Source organism: Lutra lutra, chromosome 3 (assembly GCF_902655055.1).
Source record: "Lutra lutra chromosome 3, mLutLut1.2, whole genome shotgun sequence".
NCBI lineage: Eukaryota > Metazoa > Chordata > Mammalia > Carnivora > Mustelidae > Lutra > Lutra lutra.
The window spans coordinates 117719680-117740021 of NC_062280.1; the positions used below are offsets into that span (position 1 = coordinate 117719680).

At 38.2% G+C, this 20342-nt stretch overlaps 1 protein-coding gene across 4 annotated transcripts in view; it reads right to left on the bottom strand.

Moving 5' to 3' along the window:
- Positions 1–20108, bottom strand: part of CENPJ (centromere protein J) — a 63586-nt gene extending 43478 nt beyond the window's left edge. Inside the window, exons 1-6 of one of the 4 annotated variants that reach the window (XM_047722829.1) lie at positions 20011–20108; positions 14243–14752; positions 13574–13697; positions 3343–3642; positions 1030–1141; positions 96–198 (exon numbers count right to left, since the gene is read on the bottom strand). In XM_047722829.1, the coding sequence (XP_047578785.1) occupies positions 96–198; positions 1030–1141; positions 3343–3642; positions 13574–13697; positions 14243–14686 (1083 nt within the window). In that variant the 5' untranslated portion in view covers positions 14687–14752; positions 20011–20108. Of the gene's footprint in view, positions 1–95; positions 199–1029; positions 1142–3342; positions 3643–13573; positions 13698–14242; positions 14753–18264; positions 18365–20010 lie in introns of those variants that run through there. The other 3 variants (XM_047722831.1, XM_047722830.1, XM_047722832.1) reach the window with 3 other exon arrangements.
- Between the last annotated feature and the right edge of the window lie 234 nt (positions 20109–20342).

Genomic DNA, 20342 nt, shown 5'->3' on the forward strand with positions numbered 1-20342 from the left:
GGTATATCCAAGTTATCTCAAAGTTATTTTTAAAGAAAATTACAAACAAATCTCTAAAGGCTTAATGAATTAATCAAAATAGTGGAAATGCCTACCCTTAGTTGTCTTCGTTTCAGTTCTTGTTCTTCTAGCCGAATTTGTTCTTCTAAGTAGTCTTCAAATGTCTGTTTCTTTTCTCTGATAGCAGCTTTAATAGGTCTAATCATAAAAATAATTATTTAACATGCAAATCAAGATGTGGTATTTGACACTTAGTGTGCCTGACACAGATACCCCTGACTATACTAAGTATTAACCTTTCTCAAAGTCACCGACCCCGTTTGAAAATCCAATGAAAGTTATAATCCCACCCCATCTCCCGAAATACAGAGAAGGCAATACTCCACACAACTTCAAAAAAACCCTTCTGAAGACCATCTATTGCCTGTAGATTAACTTTTGAAATATCATATTCATTGTATCACTTTAAAATACATTTTGAAAATTTCAAATATATATCTTTAAGATAAAGAGCATTGATAATGTAAACAGAGCAATAATCAGAAGTCATTTTCCTTTCCATAACATAGACTAAAATATTTCAAATATTTAAGAAAATAATAAACTTCAATAATGATATTTTATCTTTCTCATAAATTTTTAAATTCTGTGACCAGACTTACCCAATTATAGTTTAGAGGTAACACCAAATGTGAGACTCAATATTAATTTGTTTCTCTTTGCCAAAATGGGATTTATTTAACTATTTGAGAGAAGATTAATTTTATCCAGATTTTTTTCTCTTTGGTGAAAAAATTTTGCTCAGTTTTTCTAAAACTATGTCAAATCTACTTGAACTGATATATCTCCCTAAGCGCTATCAGTGACAATATGTGATAAGTTTTATCTTTGACATCATACTTAAAAGCATATTCAAGCAAAAACAAGAAAACCATGCATCTTTCAAAAAAAAGAGCAAGTGTTCTATCTTAATAGCTGGCTATTAAATTAGACTGTCACTCTTCTTATTCCTTTCAACATGGATGATACCTTTCTTCAATATTAGCCACTTCTGAAGAATCACCAATTTTTTTTACATTCACATCATTCCCTTCCTCAATTGGTTCAGTCACCTTTTCCCAACATGGTAAAACACCTTCTCCTAGGATAAAAATTAGGAAAATTTAGTTGCAAAAAAATAAAGTCCTAAAACTTGATAATATTACAAGTTACTATGCTAAAAAAAAAGTTTATCAGGTCTTAGAGTTGTGAGATGGAGCCCTGCAATGGGTTCTGTGCTCAGCAGGGAATCTGCTTCTCTCCCCTTTCTGCCCCTTCCACCCACCCTTTGAATGCACGCTCTCTGAAATAAATAAATTTAAAAAAAAATTAACATATGCTGAAGATTTTAGAGCTCTCAAGGATTTCTTTATTATCACAGACATAAACTACAAAATCCTAATTAAAAAGTTACATTCTTCAAAAGGTTATTAATGTTATGAAAAAAAGTGTGGGCTTTTCTAAATTAAAAATTACTAAAGAGCTATAACAACAAAGTGTAATAGATGAACTTGACTGGATCCTGTTTTTAAAAAAAAAAAACTTTTGGGGCACCTGGGTGGCTCATTCATTAACCATCTGCCTTTGGCTCAGGTCATGATCCCAGGGTCCTGGGATCAAGCCCCACATCAGGCTCTCTGCTCGGTAGGAAGCCTGCTTCTCCCTCTCCCACTCCCCTTACTTGTATTCCCTCTCTTACTGTGTCTCTCTCTGTCAAATAAATTAATTAAATCAAATTAAATTAAATCAAATTTAAAAACTTCAAAGGACATTTTTGGGACAATAGCAGGAATTCTAAAATGGATTTGAATATTACAGAATATTACTGGGATTATACAGAAGAATGTCCTAATTTTTCACTTGATGCATGCTGAAATTTTTAAAATGATGTAACATAATATCTGCATATTACTTGCAATGAAATGACTGAACAAATTATACATAAATATAGGCAGAGATATAGATATAGGTATAAATATATATAACACATACAAATATATAAAGACAAAGTAAACATGGCAAAAATTAACTGCTGAATTGAGATCTACTGCTAATCATTGCAGTGGACTTTCAAGTTTTCTGGATGTTTGAAATTTTCCAAAATAAATGGTTAAGAGAATATACTGTTTAAAAAAATGTTTAAAGACATTAGACCTTTCCATACAAAGGAATTATCTAAATTAGAAATAAAATATTATGTACAAAAGTGCCCAATCCTAAGTAGTATTATCTGTATTTTTTATAACTTACCCCAAAGAACATATTCATGAAAACACCATTAAAATTGAGAATTAAATTTAAAATATTGGAAACAAGTCAGCCCTACTTCAAAGAACATTAAATACTGATATATTATTTGATGACTAGCATAATGATGAGAACCATTAAAATTATGGTTATGCAAACTATGGAATGTACCATAAGCATTTTCCATGTTGAGAGGGCAAGGAACACAATTATACAATATTCTATGGTTACAAAATGTTAAAAATAAAAAAGTGGAGGGAGGAGTGGGGCACAGAAATAGGAGTTAAGAAAAAAAAGACCAAAAGAAAATGCCATGAGAGCTCCAGGAGTTTAGACCATCAGACACTGCTGGTTCTCTGGCAGAAATGTGCTGGATACTGGGAATACAGAGATGCACTGAGGACAAATGGAATGTCTGGGGTTGCAGGAGATTTCTTTTCTGAAAAATAACTGCCATCACCAACCTCTTTCTCACATTTTCCATCTTCTATCATGCTTCCCCACCACAACCACCATGTATGTTTTAAATCAACCTCAAGCTATTTCCAAGCTCTTGGAGCGCCTGGGTGGCTCAGTCATTAAGAGTCTGCCTTCAGCTCAGGTCAAGATCCCAGGGTCCTGGGATCAAGCCCTGCATCGGGCTCCCTGCTCTGTGGGGAGCCTGCTTCTCCCTCTCCCATTCCCTCTGCTGTGTTCCCTCTCTCACTGTGTCTCTATCAAATAAACAAATAAAATCTTTAAAAAAAAAAAAAAAAACACTATTTCTAGGCTCTCAAAGAGAAATGGTACACAAGGAACTCATTGCCTCCCTTTTGAAGACCCCATGTGACCAGGGAAGGTCTAAAGTCAGCATGAGTACTGCAATTGTTCTTGGAGAGTCACAAACTCTATGTCCAGTTTTACATCCAGTCCAGGCTCAGTGGCTGTGCAATGTGTAGGGGCTCATAATAAAAGCCACAGAGGACAAGAAAAAATGCAGAAAGGACTTTTCTTATCTTAGCACAGCTTGGTAACACTGCTAATTAGGTACAGAAGAGAAAAATGTAAGTAACTTACCTAAAGAATGGTTATGGTTTTCTTCCTTCAAATCACTTTTTTTCACAAGTGCTTCTTGATATTGTGCCTCACCAAACAAATTGAGAGAAGCACCACTTCTCGAAGTTAAGACTAAATCTGGATGAGTAGTTCTACAAAAGTTGTTTTGTTCATCAGATAAAAGGCTGGAAGTGTGTGTTTTCTCTATGGTTTGATTCTGGTAAATATATGATGGTAAGAAGGGTGTGGTTTTCTCTATGGTGGCTGAATTTCCCGGAGATCTGTACTTCTGGCTCTGATCATCAGGCAGTGGGGTTAAACCTGGTAATTAAAAACATCACCAAAACTAATGACTTCTTTTTCTCTCCTGTTATTGATCCCTACCCACCAGGTTTTCTCTAAAGTGATGAACGTATTTGTTTCTTCCATATTAGGAAACTCTGTTTAAAATCATGAAATTTTAAGTCTAAAAATGACTCTTGCATAATTTATTTATACTACAATTCCTGTGCAGACAGTGTACACCTTGCAGAACTGCAACACTGCCTGATTCTGGAAGGCACCATTCATGTTCCATCTGTGAGAAGCACTGCTGGAATTGTCAACTCTGCAGCCCCGTGACAAACACGGAGAGTGCCAAGGCAGATGGCTACAAATGATTGGAATAATTCCCCAATGACAAATAACTGCCCTGTGTCATGGCCTATAAAAGCACCTTTCCTCTAGATTACTGTTAACATTTTGGTATCTTCACGCAGTAGAATTATGGGTGACTTTTGTACTTTTCTGTAGTTTCTAAATTTCCTGTATTACCGTTTCAGTTTTCTTGAGTCTCTTGTTGGGAAATAAACACAGAGATTCCCCTGCTATATAGCTCTAATTTGTAATTCTTGAAGGGTAGATGTTAAAACTCTATCCTAGCTGTTGTACCATCCCCTTGAAATCCTCCTACTATTCTTCTCTTCTCCCAGAATGTCTCAACTAAATTTAGAAGTGAAGGGGCATCAGGCTGGCTCAGTCAGTAAAGCATATGACTTCTGGTCTTGGGGTTGTGAGTTCAAGCCCCACACTGGTTGCAGAGATTAAAAAATCTTTAGGGGTATCTGGGTAGCTCAGTCAGTTGAGGGTTCAACTCCTGGTTTCAGCTCAGGTCATGATCTCATGGATCATGGGATGAAACCCTGCATCGGGCTCTGTGCTCAATAACGAGTCTGCTTGAAGATTCTCTCCCTCTGCCCTCCCTATCCCTTGCCCCGCTTCTTGTACATATGCACATGCTCTCTCTAAAATAAATAAATCAATCTTTTTCTTAAATCTTAAAAAAGGGGCGGAGGGCACCTGGTTGGCTCAGTGGTTAAACATCTGCCTTCGGCACAGGTCATGATCCCAGAGTCCTGGGATCAAGTCCCACATCCGGCTCCCTGCTCAGCGGGAAGCCTGCTTCACCCTCTCCCACTCCCCCTGCTTGTGTTTCCTCTCTAGCTGTTTCTCTTTGTCAAATTAATAAAAAATAAAAAATAAAGCAATTTATCTTAAAAAAAAAAAAGATGGAGAAGAAACACAATGGGAAATGTTTAATAAAACATAAAAAGAGCCAGGCCACCTATCTCTCATACCCATCTGCCTCACCTCCAGCCCACAAATAAAACTGGAAAACAGGTAGGTCCTCTCTGATTATCAGGTTCTACATCCTTTCTTTTATAACAACACTCTCCCCATCCACATTTTTGACTAATAGTCATCCCACTTCAGACTGAAGATGTCTTTGATAAAAGTCCAAAAGCCCAAAGTGGCAACTCACAAAGTGTGGTCTGCAAACCCCTGAAGGTCTCTAAAATCCTTTCAGGGCATCCCCCAGGCCAAATCTATTTTCATAAAATATTAGGACAATATTTGCCTTTTTCACTTTGCCAACACCTGCACTGATGGTGCAAGAGAAAAATGGAAACTGCTGGTGCCTTCACTCAAAAGCAGGACAGGTGCACCCAACTGTGCTAGCAGTCACTGTATGAGTTACTACCAAGCATTTACAGTTTAAAAAAAAAAAAAAAAAAAGGAAAGAAAGAAAAAAACCTCTTTTACTTAAGAATGTCCTAAAGTTGCAAAAATTATTAATTTTTTAATTGAATTTTAACTGTTGAGTACATGTCTTTTGAATATTCTATTGGACAAAACAGAAAGTATGCATAAATCATTTCTGCTGTAAACCAAGACATGGCTGTGTCATTTTTTTTTTTTTTTTGGAGTTGTAAGCTCAACTAGCCACTTCTCTCAAAGAACATCATCTTTATCTTAAAAAAAAAAAAAAAGACAAACTATCATGATTTAAACTTGGTACTTGGCAGATATTTTCTCAAAAATGAAACAAGTGAACCAGTCACTTCAAGGAAAATAACTGACAGTATTTGCTAAGAATGGTAAAATTCAAACCTTCAAGTAAAAATGAGGACTTATTAAACATGTCTACCACCATGATCTTGACAGTTTCATAATACTTGAGGACTTTCATGATGAAATCTGTAGTGGTATTAATGGATATAATTTTTTTATATTACATATTGAAATGTCAGTATTTTAAAGACCCATGTAACTCCATGAACCACTATTTCCCAAATAATCAATGCACAATTTTACTAGATCATGCAAAATAAAAGAGCCATTCAAAATGTCAAGATATTCCAATATAATTTATGTAATAGAGTATAAAAAAGTGCATGAATATGGTTTCAGACTCCATACTGTGAATCACTACTAAGTTAGGTTTAGATACAATATCAAAGAAAGAACCACAATTACTTGAAAAGGCTATTATAGTATTCCTCTTTCCTTTTTCCAATTAAACACCATGTGAAGCTGAATTTTTTTTCACATGCTTCAGCCAAAACAATATAACTTAGGAGATTGAATGCAGAAGCAAGTAGGAGAATCAGCTGAACTCTTTTAACTCAGAGATTTTCAAAAACATAAAACTATGCCATTCTTCTAATTTTTTAGAAAACCCTTTTCATTTAAAAAAATGTTAGTTATGATAACGTGTAACTGGTTATTATTTTAAGTGAATTAATTTTTAAATATCTCTGACTGGGAGATAAGATGGCAGAGAAGTAGGAGGAGGCGCCGTTTCCACCTGTCCCCTAAAGTGAGCTGATTACCTACCAAAGAACTCTGATCACCCATGAAATCAGCCTGAGATTAGAATTATACACTTCTGAATCTCTATGGGGGCAGAAGACACCAGCGGGCAGAAGCGTTCCAGGGTTCACCTTGCCTGCACGACGGTTGATACACTGAGCTACACATCCGTTCAGCCATCTCTCACCAAAATGACTAGGAGGGGGAATTCCCAACAGAAGAAAAATTCAGAGACTGGGCCCTCTCCATCAGAGCTATTGGATATGGACATAGACAGTATGTTGGAAAGGGAATTCAGGCTAACAATTATCCAGACAATAGCTAGGTTGGAGAAAGTCTTTGACGACAAAATGGAATTGCTTAGGGCAGAAGTGAAAGCCACCAGGGATGATGTTAACAATGTTCTCAATGAGTTCCAATCCAATCTAAATTCTCTAAAAGCTAGGGTAACTGAGGCAGAAGACAGAATTAGTGATCTGGAGGACAAACAGTTAGAGAAAAAGAATCAGGAGGAAGCCTGAAACAAACAGCTTAGAAGCCATGAAAACAGAATTAGGGAAATAAATGACGCCATGAAACGTTCCAACGTCAGAATTATTGGAATCCCTGAGGGGGAGGAGAAAGAAAGAAGACTATAAGATATAGTTGAACAAATTCTCCATGAAAATTTTCTCAATCTCATGAATGGAACCAGCATTCGTGTACTAGAAGCAGAAAGGTCTCCCCCAAAGATCCCAAGATCATAAAATCTAGAAAGACCTCGAGACACCTGACTGTGAAAATGATGAATCATAATTGTAGACAGGAGTTCCTGAAAGCAGCTAGGGTGAAGAAATTCCTTACGAACAGAGGAAAGCCCATCAGAATAACGTCGGACCAGTCCCCAGAAACCTGGCAAGCCAGAAAAGGCTGGCAAGAGGCATTCAGGGCACTAAATGAGAAAAACATGCAGCCAAGAATACTTTATCCAGCAAGACTGACATTCAAAATGGATGGAGAGATAAAGAGCTTCCAAGACTGGCAAGGTTTAAAAGAGTATGTGACCACCAAGCCGACAATGCAGGAAATATTAAGGGGGGTTCTATAAAAGAGGAAAAAACCTAAGAATATCATTGAACAGAAATTTATGGAGACAATCTATAGAAACAAAGACTTCACAGGTAACACGATGTCAATAAAAACGTATCTCTCAATAATCACACTCATTGTGAATGGCCTAAATGCACCCATAAAACAACACAGGGTGGCAGACTGGATAAAACGACAGGACCCATCCATATGTTGTCAACAAGAGACCCATTTGGAACCTAAGGATACATCCAGACTGAAAGTAAAGGGATTGAGAAGCATCTTTCATGCCAATGGGCCTCAAAAGAAGGCTGGGGTAGCGATTCTTATATCAGATAAATTAGATTTTAAACTAAAGACTGTAGTCAAAGATACAGAAGGGCACTACATAATTCTTAAAGGGACTATTCACCGAGAAGATCTAACAATTGTAAATATTTATGCCCCCAATATGAGAGCAGTCAATTACATAAGAAAACTATTAATCAAGATAAAGAGTCATATTGATATGAAAACATTAATAGGAGGAGAACTTAACATGCCACTCTCAGTAACAGACAGATCAACCAAGCAGAAAATCAATAATGAAACAAGAGCATTGAATGACACATTGGACCAGATGGACCTCATAGATATATACGAACATTCCACCCTAAAACAACAGAATACTCATTCTTCTCGAGTGCACACGGAACCTTCTCCAGAATAGACCACATACTGGATCATAAATCAGGGCTCAACCGATACCAAAAGACTGAGATTATTCCCTGCATATTCTCAGATCACAATGCTTTGAAATTGGAGCTCAACCACAAGGAAAAGTTTGGAAGGAATTCAAACACCTAGAAGCTAAAGACCACCTTGCTTAAGAATGCTTGGTTCGGGGCGCCTGGGTGGCTCAGTGGGTTAAAGCCTCTGCCTTCGGCTCAAGTCATGATCCCAGGGTCGTGGGATCAAGCCCTGCATAGGGCTCTCTGCTCAGCAGGGAGTCTGCTTCCGCCTCTCTCTCTGCCTGCCTCTCTGTCTACTTGTGATTTCTGTCTGTCAAATAAATAAATAAAATCTTTAAAAAAGAAGAAAAAAAAGAATGCTTGGATCAACCAGGAAATCAAAGAACTTCAACAATTCATGGAAACCAATGAGAATGAAGACACTTCGATCCAAAACCTAATGGGATACAGCAAAGGAGGTCCTGGGGGGGAATACATAGCCATCCAAGCCTCTCTCAAAAAAATTGAAAAATCCAGAATACACCAGCTGTCTCTACACCTTAAAGAACTGGAGAATCAACAACAAATTAAGCCAACTCCACACACAAGAAGGGAAATAATCAAGATTAGAGCAGAGATCAATGAGATAGAAACTAGAGATATAGTAGAATGCATCGATGAAACTAGAAGCTGGTTTTTTTAAAGAATCAGTAAGATCGATAAACCATTGGCCAAACTAATCCAAAAGAAAAGAGAGAAGGCCCAAATTAATAAAATTATGAATGAAAAGGGAGACATCACAACTAACACCAAGGAAAAGGAAACAATCATCAGAAATTATTATCCGGTGCCTGGGAGGCTCAATTGGTTAAGCGACTGCCTTCAGCTCAGGTAATGATCCTGGAGTCTCAGGATCGAGTCCCACATGGGGCTCCTTGCTCAGCAGGGAGTCTGCTTCTCCCACTGACCTCTCTCCTCTCATGCTCTCTCTCTCTCTCTCTCTGTCATTCTCTCTCTCTCAAATAAATAAATAAAATTTTTAAAAGAAAAAAAAAGAAAGAAAGAAATTATTATCAACAATTATATGCCAACAAGTTAAGCAACCTAGACAAAATGGATACATTCCTGGAAAACTATAAACTTCCAAAATTGAACCAGGAAGAAATTGACAGCCTGAATAGACCAATATCTAGTAACGAGACTGAAGCAGTGATCAAAAACCTCCCAAAACACAAGAGCCCAGGACCTGACAGATTCCCTGGGGAATTCTACCAAACATTCAAAGAAGAAATAACACCTATTCTTCTGAAGCTGTTTCAAAAATTTGAAGCAGAAGGCAAACTTCCAGACTCTTTTTATGAAGCCAGCATTACCCTGAATACCCCAAACCAGGCAAAGACCCCATCAAAAAGGAGAATTTCAGACCAATATCCCTGATGAATATGGATGCTAAGATTCTCAACAAGATCCTTGCCAATAGGACGCAACAGTGCATTAAAAAGATTATCCACCATGACCAGGTGGGATTCATCCCTGGGTTTCAAGGGTGGTTCAACATTCGCAAATCAATCAATGGGATAGAACAAATCAATAAGAGAAAAGAGAAGAACCACAGGGTCCTCTCAATTGATTCAGAAAAAGCATTTGACAAAATCCAGCATCTGTTCCTGATTAAAATGCTTCAAAGAATAGGGATAGAGGGAACATTCCTCAACTTCATCAAATCTATCTATGAATGATCCACAGCAAATATCATCCTCAATGGGAAAAAGCTGACCGCTTTCCCTTTGAGATCAGGAACACGACAAGGATGCCCACTCTCACCACTCTTGTTCAACATAGTATTAGAAGTCCTAGCAACAGCAGTCAGACAACAAAGAGAAATAAAAGGTATTCAAATTGGCAAAGAAGAAGTCAAACTCTCTCTCTTTACAGATGACATGATATTTTATATGGGAAACCCAAAAGACTCCACCCAAACTACTAGAACTCATAAAACAATTCAGCAATGTGGCAGGATACAAAGTTAATGTACAGAAATCAGTGGCTTTCTTATACACTAACAATGAAAATACAGAAAGGGAAATTAGAGAATCGATTCCATTTACTATAGCACCAAGAACCACAAGATACCTGGGAATAAACCTAACCAAAGAGGTAAAGGATCTCTACTTGAGGAACTACAAAACACTCATGAAAGAAATCGAAGAAGACACAAAATGATGAAGACAATTCCATGCTCGTGGATCAGAAGAATAAACATTGTTAAAATGTCTATACTGCCTAGGGCAATCTATACTTTCAATGCCATTCCGATCAAAATTCCACCATCATTTTTCAAAGAGCTGGAGCAAACAATCCTAAAATTTGTATGGAATCAGAAGAGACCCCGAATTGCTAAGGAAATGTTGAAAAACAAAACTGGCGGCATCACATTGCCTGATTTTAAGCTTTAGTACAAAGCTGTGATCACCAAGTCAGCATGGTACTGGCATAAAAACAGACACATAGACCAGTGGAACAGAGTAGAGAGCCCAGATATGGACCCAAAATTCTATGATCAAATAGTCTTCAACAAAGCAGGAAAAAATGTACATAGAAGAATGAAACTCGACCATTCTCTTACACCATACACAAAGATAAACTCGAAATGGATAAAAGACCTCAACGTGAAGCAGGAATCCTAAGAATCATAGAGGAGAACATGGGCAGTAACCTCTTCGATATCAGCCACAGCAACTTCTTTCAAGGTATGTCTCCAAAGGCAAAGGAAACAAAAGCGAAAATGAATTTTGGGGACTTCAACAAGATCAAAATCTTCTGCACAGCAAAGGAAACAGTCAACAAAACAAAGAGGCAACCCACGGAATGGGAGAAGATATTTGCAAATAACAGTACAGACAAAAGGCTGATATCCAGGATCTATAAAGAACTCCTCAAACTCAACACACACAAAACAGATAATCATATCAAAAAATGTGCAGAAGATATGAACAGACACTTCTCCAATGAAGACATACAAATGGCTATCAGACACATGAAAAAATGTTCATCATCACTAGCCATCAGGGAGATTCAAATCAAAACCACATTGAGATACCACCTTACACCAGTTAGAATGGCCAAAATTAACAAGACAGTAAACAACGTGTGTTGGAAAGGATATGGAGAAAGAGGAATCCTCTTACACTGTTGTGGGAATGCAAGTTGGTGCAGCCACTTTGGAGAACAGTGTGGAGATTCCTCAAGAAATTAAAAATAGAGCTTCCCTATGATCCTGCAATTGCACTACTGGGTATTTACCCCAAAGATACAGATGTAGTGAAAAGAAGGGCCATCTGTACCGCAATGTTCATAGCAGCAATGGCCCCGGTCGCCAAACTGTGGAAAGAACCAAGATGCTCTTCAACAGACGAATGGATAAGGAAGATGTGGTCCATATACACTATGGAGTATTATGCCTCCATCAGAAAGGATGAATACCCAACTTTTGTATCAGCAAGGATGGGACTGGAAGAGATTATGCTGAGTGAAATAAGTCAGGCAGAGAGAGTCAATTATCATATGGTTTCACCTATTTGTGGAGCATAAGAAATAACACGGAGGACATGGGGAGATGGAGAGGAGAAAGGAGTTGAGGGAAATTGGAGGGGGAGATGAACCATGAGAGACTATGGACTCTGAAAAACAATCCGAGGGTTTTGAAGGGGCGGGGGGGTGGGAAGTTGGGTGAGCCTGGTGGTGGGTATTATGAAGGGCATGTATTGCATGGAGTACTTGGTGCGGTGCATAAACAATGAATTCTAGAACACTGAAAAGAAATTTAAAAAATTAAAAAAAAATTTTTAATATCTCCATTTTCATTTCTGATACAGTAAATTCAACAGTAAATGCCCATGTAACAAATGCTCTCTGGGGTCCTCAATATTTTAAGAGTGTTAAGGGGTCCTAAGACCAAACAGTGAAAAACACTGCCCTAAAAGCAATGTTCCATAAATAAATGGGGCTAGTTCTTAAATATTAAGAACTGTGAAATCTGCTTCCCTATTGCTCTACCATAGTGCTATTTCTACCTTAAGAAGTATCACAGGCTGTTAGTTAAATGCTCTTGATTATCCTCTTTATGTGTTCCATAAAGGAACCCTGAACCATTCAACTATTTCAAGACACACACTATGTTCTCTATATTTGCTAAGATAAGCACCCTATTCCCTAAACCAGTCTTCATGTGGTACATTTCTCATCACTACCACTCCCCAAATCCCATCTGGCTACACCCTGCATAGTTATCTGCCAATGTCTTTTCTTCTCTGTATTCTCAATGCCCAGTGCAATCTCTGAACAGAACAGGCACCTTCCTGAATCAGTAGTGTGTCTCTTAAAAGGGAGCACTGAAAAGCAACTGCACATCACTATTTTACAAACTGTGGGACACAATCCATTAGTAATTTTATCATCAGAATCATGACTGGCATTTTTTTTTTTAAAGATTTTATTTATTTTTATTTGTTAGAGAGAGAGCATGAGCACAGGCAGACAGAGTGGCAGGCAGAGGCAGAGGGAGAAGCAGGCTCCCCGCCGAGCAAGGAGCCCGATGTGGGACTCGATCCCAGGACGCTGGGATCATGACCTGAGCCGAAGGCAGCCGCTTAACCAACTGAGCCACCCAGGCGTCCCATGACTGGCATTTTTTTAATGACCAAGAATAGGATTAGATAAATAGAATATATCCTTGCTACATGCCAGGTGCACCAGTAAGATCTGATTTATGAAATCTCTTTGAAATTATGAGTTTAATTATTTTTATAATGCAGTATGGTTAAACAACTTTCAAAACCACTGCTCCAGATCACATTTTAACAGGTTTATTTTGTCCTGATAAGTACATCATTCTTTCTTTTAATTGATCTAGCCTACAACAAAGAATTTTGTCATCTCCCACCACAGAAAACATTTTTGGTATGGTCCTTTTGCTGAAAAGAATGGCTTCTACACATATTTACATTTATGACCCTGAGGCAGAGACTGTAAGCCAGTAGCTCCAGGCCAAACTTGGCTCTAGACATTTTATTCTGCTACGTCTTTTTGAAATTTTATTATAAATAAATATGAATGCCTTTAAGCAGGGCACACGTGCTCCAGAATGGCACAGCTCCCACTTGCCCCAATTACATAACACTAGCACCATTTCATAGTTCTCTGCAAGGCCCCTAAGGAAACTGGAGTTTACAATATATGATAGAGAAACGGTAGAAATAACCTGTCAGACAACTAAAGATGAGAAATGTATGTAACTGTCCACTGTTGTACTAACTGAAGGTTCTATGTAAGCAAAAAAATACCTGGCAGTGTGTGTTGTCCAGACACCATAGTAAGCAGTTTCTCTTGTTCTTCCATGAGTCTTTGTAGTTGCTCTAACTGCTGCCTCTTCAGCTGTTCCTGCTTCTTCTGTTGTACTTCTTTCAGCTTTTTAAACATAAAATTAATTTGATTAAATTAACTTTACATTTCTTTATGGATCTTTACTCCTTATACTTATCTTAATGCCTCTCATCTCCCTTTCCATATCACCTCTAATAAAGAGTTCTAAATGGAGATTCCTAAGTAACTACACTGACCACCAATACTCCAAAATCCCATCTTTTTATGAAGGGTACCATACCGACTGTCCCAACTAAGAAACATTAAAAGTCATATGAATCCATGGGTTCTTAAAATAGGATAGGTGTCAGTACATTTATGATCAACATTTTCTCCCTAATATTTGACCAACCATTTCTAATTTAGTTTTTACCAAGTAAAACAGAAACTTAAAGACATTTTTACCTCAAGTGGTATATCTTACATACCAAACCTCTGTTAATGTTTCACATTAGACAAAAGGCAAAATTTGGTATTTTGAGGATTTCATAGTAAAGGGGAAGAAACAAGAGGCCCTGAGCAGGTGACTTTTCATCATCAACAGTAACTTGCAATAACATAAATACATATTGGGCCAAATACTTTTGTACCTGTTCAAGCTTTTTAAAAAGTGGGTCTTTATAAGCTACTTCTTTGCATTCACTGGAAAGATCTGAGATAACGTCATTTTTGTTGTCTTCCTGGTATCCAGGAGCATCTTGACATACCACTACTTGTGGTCCTTCTTTAGTTAAAGGAAACACTGTATGTTTTTCAGATTTATCTGATTGTAGTTTATAAGGACTGTTAGACTCCAACTTCTGTACTTCACGAAGTGAATCTTCTTCACTTATAAGGCTGAAGCTATTTGAAAAAGGTGTGGCTTTAACAGGAAAGCTGGTAGAAATGTTCACATTTGCTCGCTTCTCTTCATCTCCTTCCAAAATAGGAAATCCACGATTTAATATGACCCCAGCCCGAGAAGGATTGGTCATCCACTGGGTTAAGAAGTTCTGTCCATTGTTTAATTCAGAAGAGGTTGGCATCAGGAACATTTTAGTCCAATGATAATATTATATTTAAATAATATAAAGGTTAGAAGAGCTATTAATTTCCAAAACCTGTAGAAAGAAGATGCCAACAAAAAGCACTGGTTAAAGATATTCTACCCAAAACTCGAAAGAGCGCAAAAATCTAGTGAATATTTCAAATACAAAAGACTTCAACCAGCAACCTAGTTGGGCATTAAACTATGTGGTTTCTTTTAGTCTTAAAAAAAATCCAAATTGAGGGGCGTCTGGGTGGCTCAGTGGTTAAAGCCTCTACCTTCGGCTCAGGTCATGATCTCAGGGTCCTGGGATCGAGCCCCACATCAGGCTCTCACCTCAGCAGGGAGCCTGCTTCCCCCCTGTCTCTCCACCTGCCTCTCTGCGTACTTGTGCTCTCTGTCTGTCAAATAAATAAATAAAATCTTAAAAAAAAATCCAAATTGAGTTAATCAAAAACCTAAGTTCCCTTCTGATCTAATCATTTGATTACTGAGGATTTTATACCAGTGCTAAATCAGCTCACATAAAACTCTAGGAGCTAGAGCATCTTCTAAGTTACTTGATTACTATAACTATCAAATGTTACCCATATTAAACACTTTCATGCTTCTGGCCCTAGTTCCACGTGGCTTCTCTGCCCAACTGGGGAGCCCATGTTCTCCCTATTTACAGAACAAGAGTCACCACCATGGCTTCACTGGCATTTCTCTTATTCCTTCAACCCCCTTCTAGCCCCTCATCCACCAAGCAGACCCTCATCTGTATTCTTAGAGGTCTCTGATATCACTATTTTGGCATGCATCTCAATATTAGTGGTACTCTGCCTTTGTGTTCATAATCTACCAAGCTGTGAGTTCCTTGAAGATACAGTCACCAATGCCTAGCACCATCCATTCCTGCTAGGAAGGAATGGAGAAACTTGCTAAATGTTTGCTAAAATTAAGTAAAATTAAATAAGAACTAAGATTCTATTATTTAAAATAAATTCAATATTATAAAATTTGTGTTCATTCAATGCTCAACAACAAAATTACATTAGTTCATATAATAGGACAGCTACTTTTTATGAATCATACCCTAATATAACCAAATTCCTAGTGTAATTCAGTCACCATGCAATAAATTTAAATGGCACATCACACAGAAGATAAGCTTGTCTTCCTCTGTATGACTGATTTCACTCACCTAATATTTATTGAGTCCTTACTCTGTGCCAGATACTATTTTAGTCACTGGGCATACGGCAGTTAATAAATCAGAGTCTTAGTGAAGAAAATACATGCATATAAAAGAAAACTATAGTTTTAAGAGTATTACTGTATGCTATATAGTAATAAATGCTGAGGAGAAAAATAAAAGCAATATGGGGGAAGTAGATTTGCAAGTTTAGAGAGGGTAGACAGGAGTCCTCCTTGGAGATAAACTCAAGGACCTGGTGGAGGTCAAGGAACAAGTGGTGCAGATATGAGGGGTGGAGTAAGAGCCAGCCTTCATATTGAAAACCTTCACTTGCAGAATGACCCCCACCAATTCTTACAGTCCCATCACCACTATCTATCTCAAATTCTCTGGAATTAATTTCGGTATGTGTTTAGACAGTCACTTGGCTCCTAAGCAACTCTTTATCTTCAATGCTCTGATATCCATCTCCAATGTCCACGCAGCCCCCAAAGTCCATCACTAGCAAAATCTATTATCCTCAACCTCGTCTCTCACCTTCCTGAAAACACCTCTTCCTACACAACCCATACTCTGGACCACTGGGCCTGGGAGTAGAATATGTGTTTTTTGTATTGTCCTTTTTCACTTCTAGATGATTCTCCCTTCCTCCACCATAAAAACCACTAAATTCTGAATCTCATATGATTTTATTATTTATGACTCCCTCCTTTATTGTCTACCAAACCTCCAGAGGTCACCAGGGTCCTTCCCTTCATTCCTTAAAATTTTCTGCTGAGCAACTGGAAGAACAGTGTTGCCATTAACTGAAATGGGGAAAACTGGGAATGAAACAGGTTTGAGGGAATGAGAAATCAAGAGTTGAATTTCAAAAAAGTTTTTTTCAAGATTTTTTTTCAACTTTTTTTTTTCAAAAAAAAAAAGGGGGCTGCACAAGCAACAGGGAGGGACAGAGGAAGAGGCCAACTCCCCACGGGGCAGGAAGCCCAATGCAGGGCTCCATCCCAGGACCCTGAGATCATGATCTGAGCCGAAGGCAGACACTTGACTAAGCCACCCAGTTGCCCTTGGCACATTTGAAGATGCCTAGTAGACATTCCAGTCATCATCATATAAGCAGCGGGACACACAAGAATGGGATTCACAGAAGAATGGGATTCATGGATGAAGCCAAGGCTGTTAAGCATAAATGTGAGTATCCCTAGCATATAGATGATATTTAAAGCCTTGACCCTGTTGAGATCACTAAGTAACAGTAGACAAAAAAGAGAAAATGTAGAAAGTATAGTGTCCTTTAGGCCAAGTGAAGAAAGTGGTTTTTTACTGTTTTGTTTTGTTTTTAATGAAGAAAGTATTTCAAGAAAGAAAGATAAGTGTTAAAAGCTGTTAACACAGGAAGGGTGAGGATAACTGAGAACTGACTTTGGAACTGAGCAAAGTAAAGGTCATGATAACTTTGATAAGAGCAACTTGGGGAAGAGGAAGGCTGCAAAAAGTTTGAATGGAGGGAATACATGAAAGAACGAGAAACTGAGGATAGCTAACTCTTTCCAGGAGTTTTGCTATAAAGTGAAGGAAATAAATAGGACAGTAGCTGCCCAGGGAGGCAGAGTGAAGAAAGATTTTTTAAGACAGGAGAAATAAAAGCATGTCTGTAGGTTGATGAGAATGAAGAAAGTAGAGAATTACTATAGCATTGTCCTTGAGGGGAGAAATGAGAAAATTTAGTACCAAAGTGAAATAACATGTCACACTATTATTCAGATACAATTCTAGACTTTAAGACAGATAGACAGCCAAACTGATGGATATCTCCAAAGGAAATGAAAAATGGCAATATGGAGGCAAACATGTATTTAGCTTTGTAACCAGTGTCTGGAAAAAAAAAAGATATAAACAGAAAAAGAAATATAGATGCCCAAACATTAAAAAAGTTCATCATCACTTAACTGAATAGTAATTAAAACAATAACAACATACTATTTTTCACATACCAGGTTGGAAAAGCTAAAAACTGCTAAACCCCAGTGTGGAAAAGAACTCTTTCATAAAGTGTTACTTGGGAATATAAACTGGTAAAAACCCTTTGAAGGGCAATTTGACAATAGCCATCCAAACTGTAAATGTACAGAAACTTTGACTCAACAATTTCACATCTAAGCATTTTGTGCTATACTGGCACAAGTTCACAACATTTGTAATAAACTGAGATTAATGTCTTAAATGTCTATTAATGGAGGACCAGCTAATTATATCATTCACATTATGCAATGGTTACAGAGAACCAAGTAAGCTTATTAAGTACCAATATGGGAGTCCTGAATATATCCAAGATATACTGTTAAACTGACAAAGGCAAAATGCAAAGCACTTTATAAGAAATAAAGACAAAAAAGCACAATTACCTAGAACTGTGCTGTCCATTATGATAGCCACTGGTCACATATGGCTATTTAGCACTTGAAAGTAGCTAATGTGACTGGAGAACTGAAAGACAGATGGGGTCATTTTACTAAAACCAGATTTAATGGAATTTTAAAACAAGAGACTGCTGTTTCCCTTGTTGCTTTACTGAGTGTAATAACATACACTGAAAATACTTATGCTCCTTTTCTGAAATAATTTCATGGGTACAGCTGTTAAAACATACATACAAATACTATGAATCATCAGTTTGTAGAACTGTTCAAAGAAATATAGGACAAAAGGAATGCTTGCAAGCTATTCAATAAGCAAAGACCAAAGCGACAGTGTGATTTTTCTCAGATATCGGTTGGAAAACAGCTATTCACACATTTTTAAAAAACTGCTGCAATAAACAGCAACATAGATGAGTAATACTGAGTCCAAGTCTCAACAGATTCATACTGTTTCCATGTAATATGAAGTTCAAAAACAGGCAAAATAAATTTATAAGTACAGAAGTCAGACTCATGGTTATAGAGGCTTCTGCCTTCAGAGTTGATAGGGAGTCTTACTATCTTTACCTGGTGGTGATTACACCGGTATATACATTTGGGTAATACACTTAAGATTAGGGCAGTTTATTGAATATCTGTTATTCCTGAATAATTTTTAAAAATCTGTTCTAAGTAAACTAATTCTAATTATTTTTGAGTTGAAAACCTATCTAAAAGGTAACAGCTTTTCATCAAACTCAACCAAGTAATCTATATTAAATCTCAAAGACTTTAGCAGGAAAATTTGAAATCCAAATTTAGAAAGGAGACAAGTTACAAGTTTATTTTGTAACATCAAAAAACTAAAAAAAGTTCCCTCCTACACTGACAAGTGCGGGTGGTGCTGCAGCACTCAAGACATATGCATCTTAAAACAAACACCTTAAAACAAACCACACTTAAACACCTCTATTCCGTCATTTTAATTTCATGAATACGATCCTCAAAGTGTATTTACTGTCAGCATGAAGAATAAAAATATTGTTTCACCTTAATCTGCTATTTATTATTAATATTCAGGCAAACTATAAAGAACATATATATATAGCAAAATGTCTAGAAAGGATTAGCATGTGGACTAGGATTTTTTTGGATATCAAAATCTGTTTGAAACAAATTCACGGCCTCGAAACCTCCAGAGAGTGCTATATAAACATACTTGAAGCGGTTTGGGGGAATAAATTCTCTGCCTCCTGACAGAGAAAAGTGGACACAAACAGTTCAAAGTCACCCCTCCGACCGTATAACCAGTTGATTTGGGAGATGATTTATCAGTCTCCCAAAACAACATGTTCATGAAAACCACGAATCCACAGCAAAGCTTTAAAGGACAGCTCCTGACTGATGGATCATCGATGATGATCCGCCTTAAGGAGGACAGAAAGCAACGCCACTTTACACTTTCTTTTCGAACCGTGTCCCCTGCGCTTCTAAACAGCAGCTTGAAGTACAGCCAAAACCACAGGCGGTGAGCGTCCCTGAAAGGCAGGCTCCCCACAAAACAGCGTTAAGCTGGGACATCCACAGAATTGATGTTGGCCGCCGCAGCAGGGTCGCCCGGACGCGGCTCCCTCCGCGCCCCACTAAACCAGCTCAGAGGCCCGGAGCAGGTCCTTCCCGCGCCCCGCCAACACTCTTTGATGGAGGGCGACAAACGCACCAGCTCCCCCGTTCCTTTCACCCACAAATTACCGCTCCGCAGTCCCCTGGCCTCTCAGTCCACTCAAACTACATCAAGAATCGCCGCTGCATTTATGAATGAGGCGCCACAATCACCGCCTCCGGTTTGAGCCCCGCCCCCAAGGACGGCTCCACCCCTTATCCGAGGGCTCCTGGGAAATGTAGTTTCCGCCAGCCCCCTCTGCACTTCCGTGAGGGTACTGGGAGACCCAGGCAAACTACCATGACCAGCGGGGATCGCAGGGGCGGACGTTACCTAAGGAATTCACCGCTGGGCGTCTTCCTCCTAGGTCGCCGGCTAGTGGGCGGGCGGCTGAGCGGGAGGGAAGAACCGTTCCTAGGGT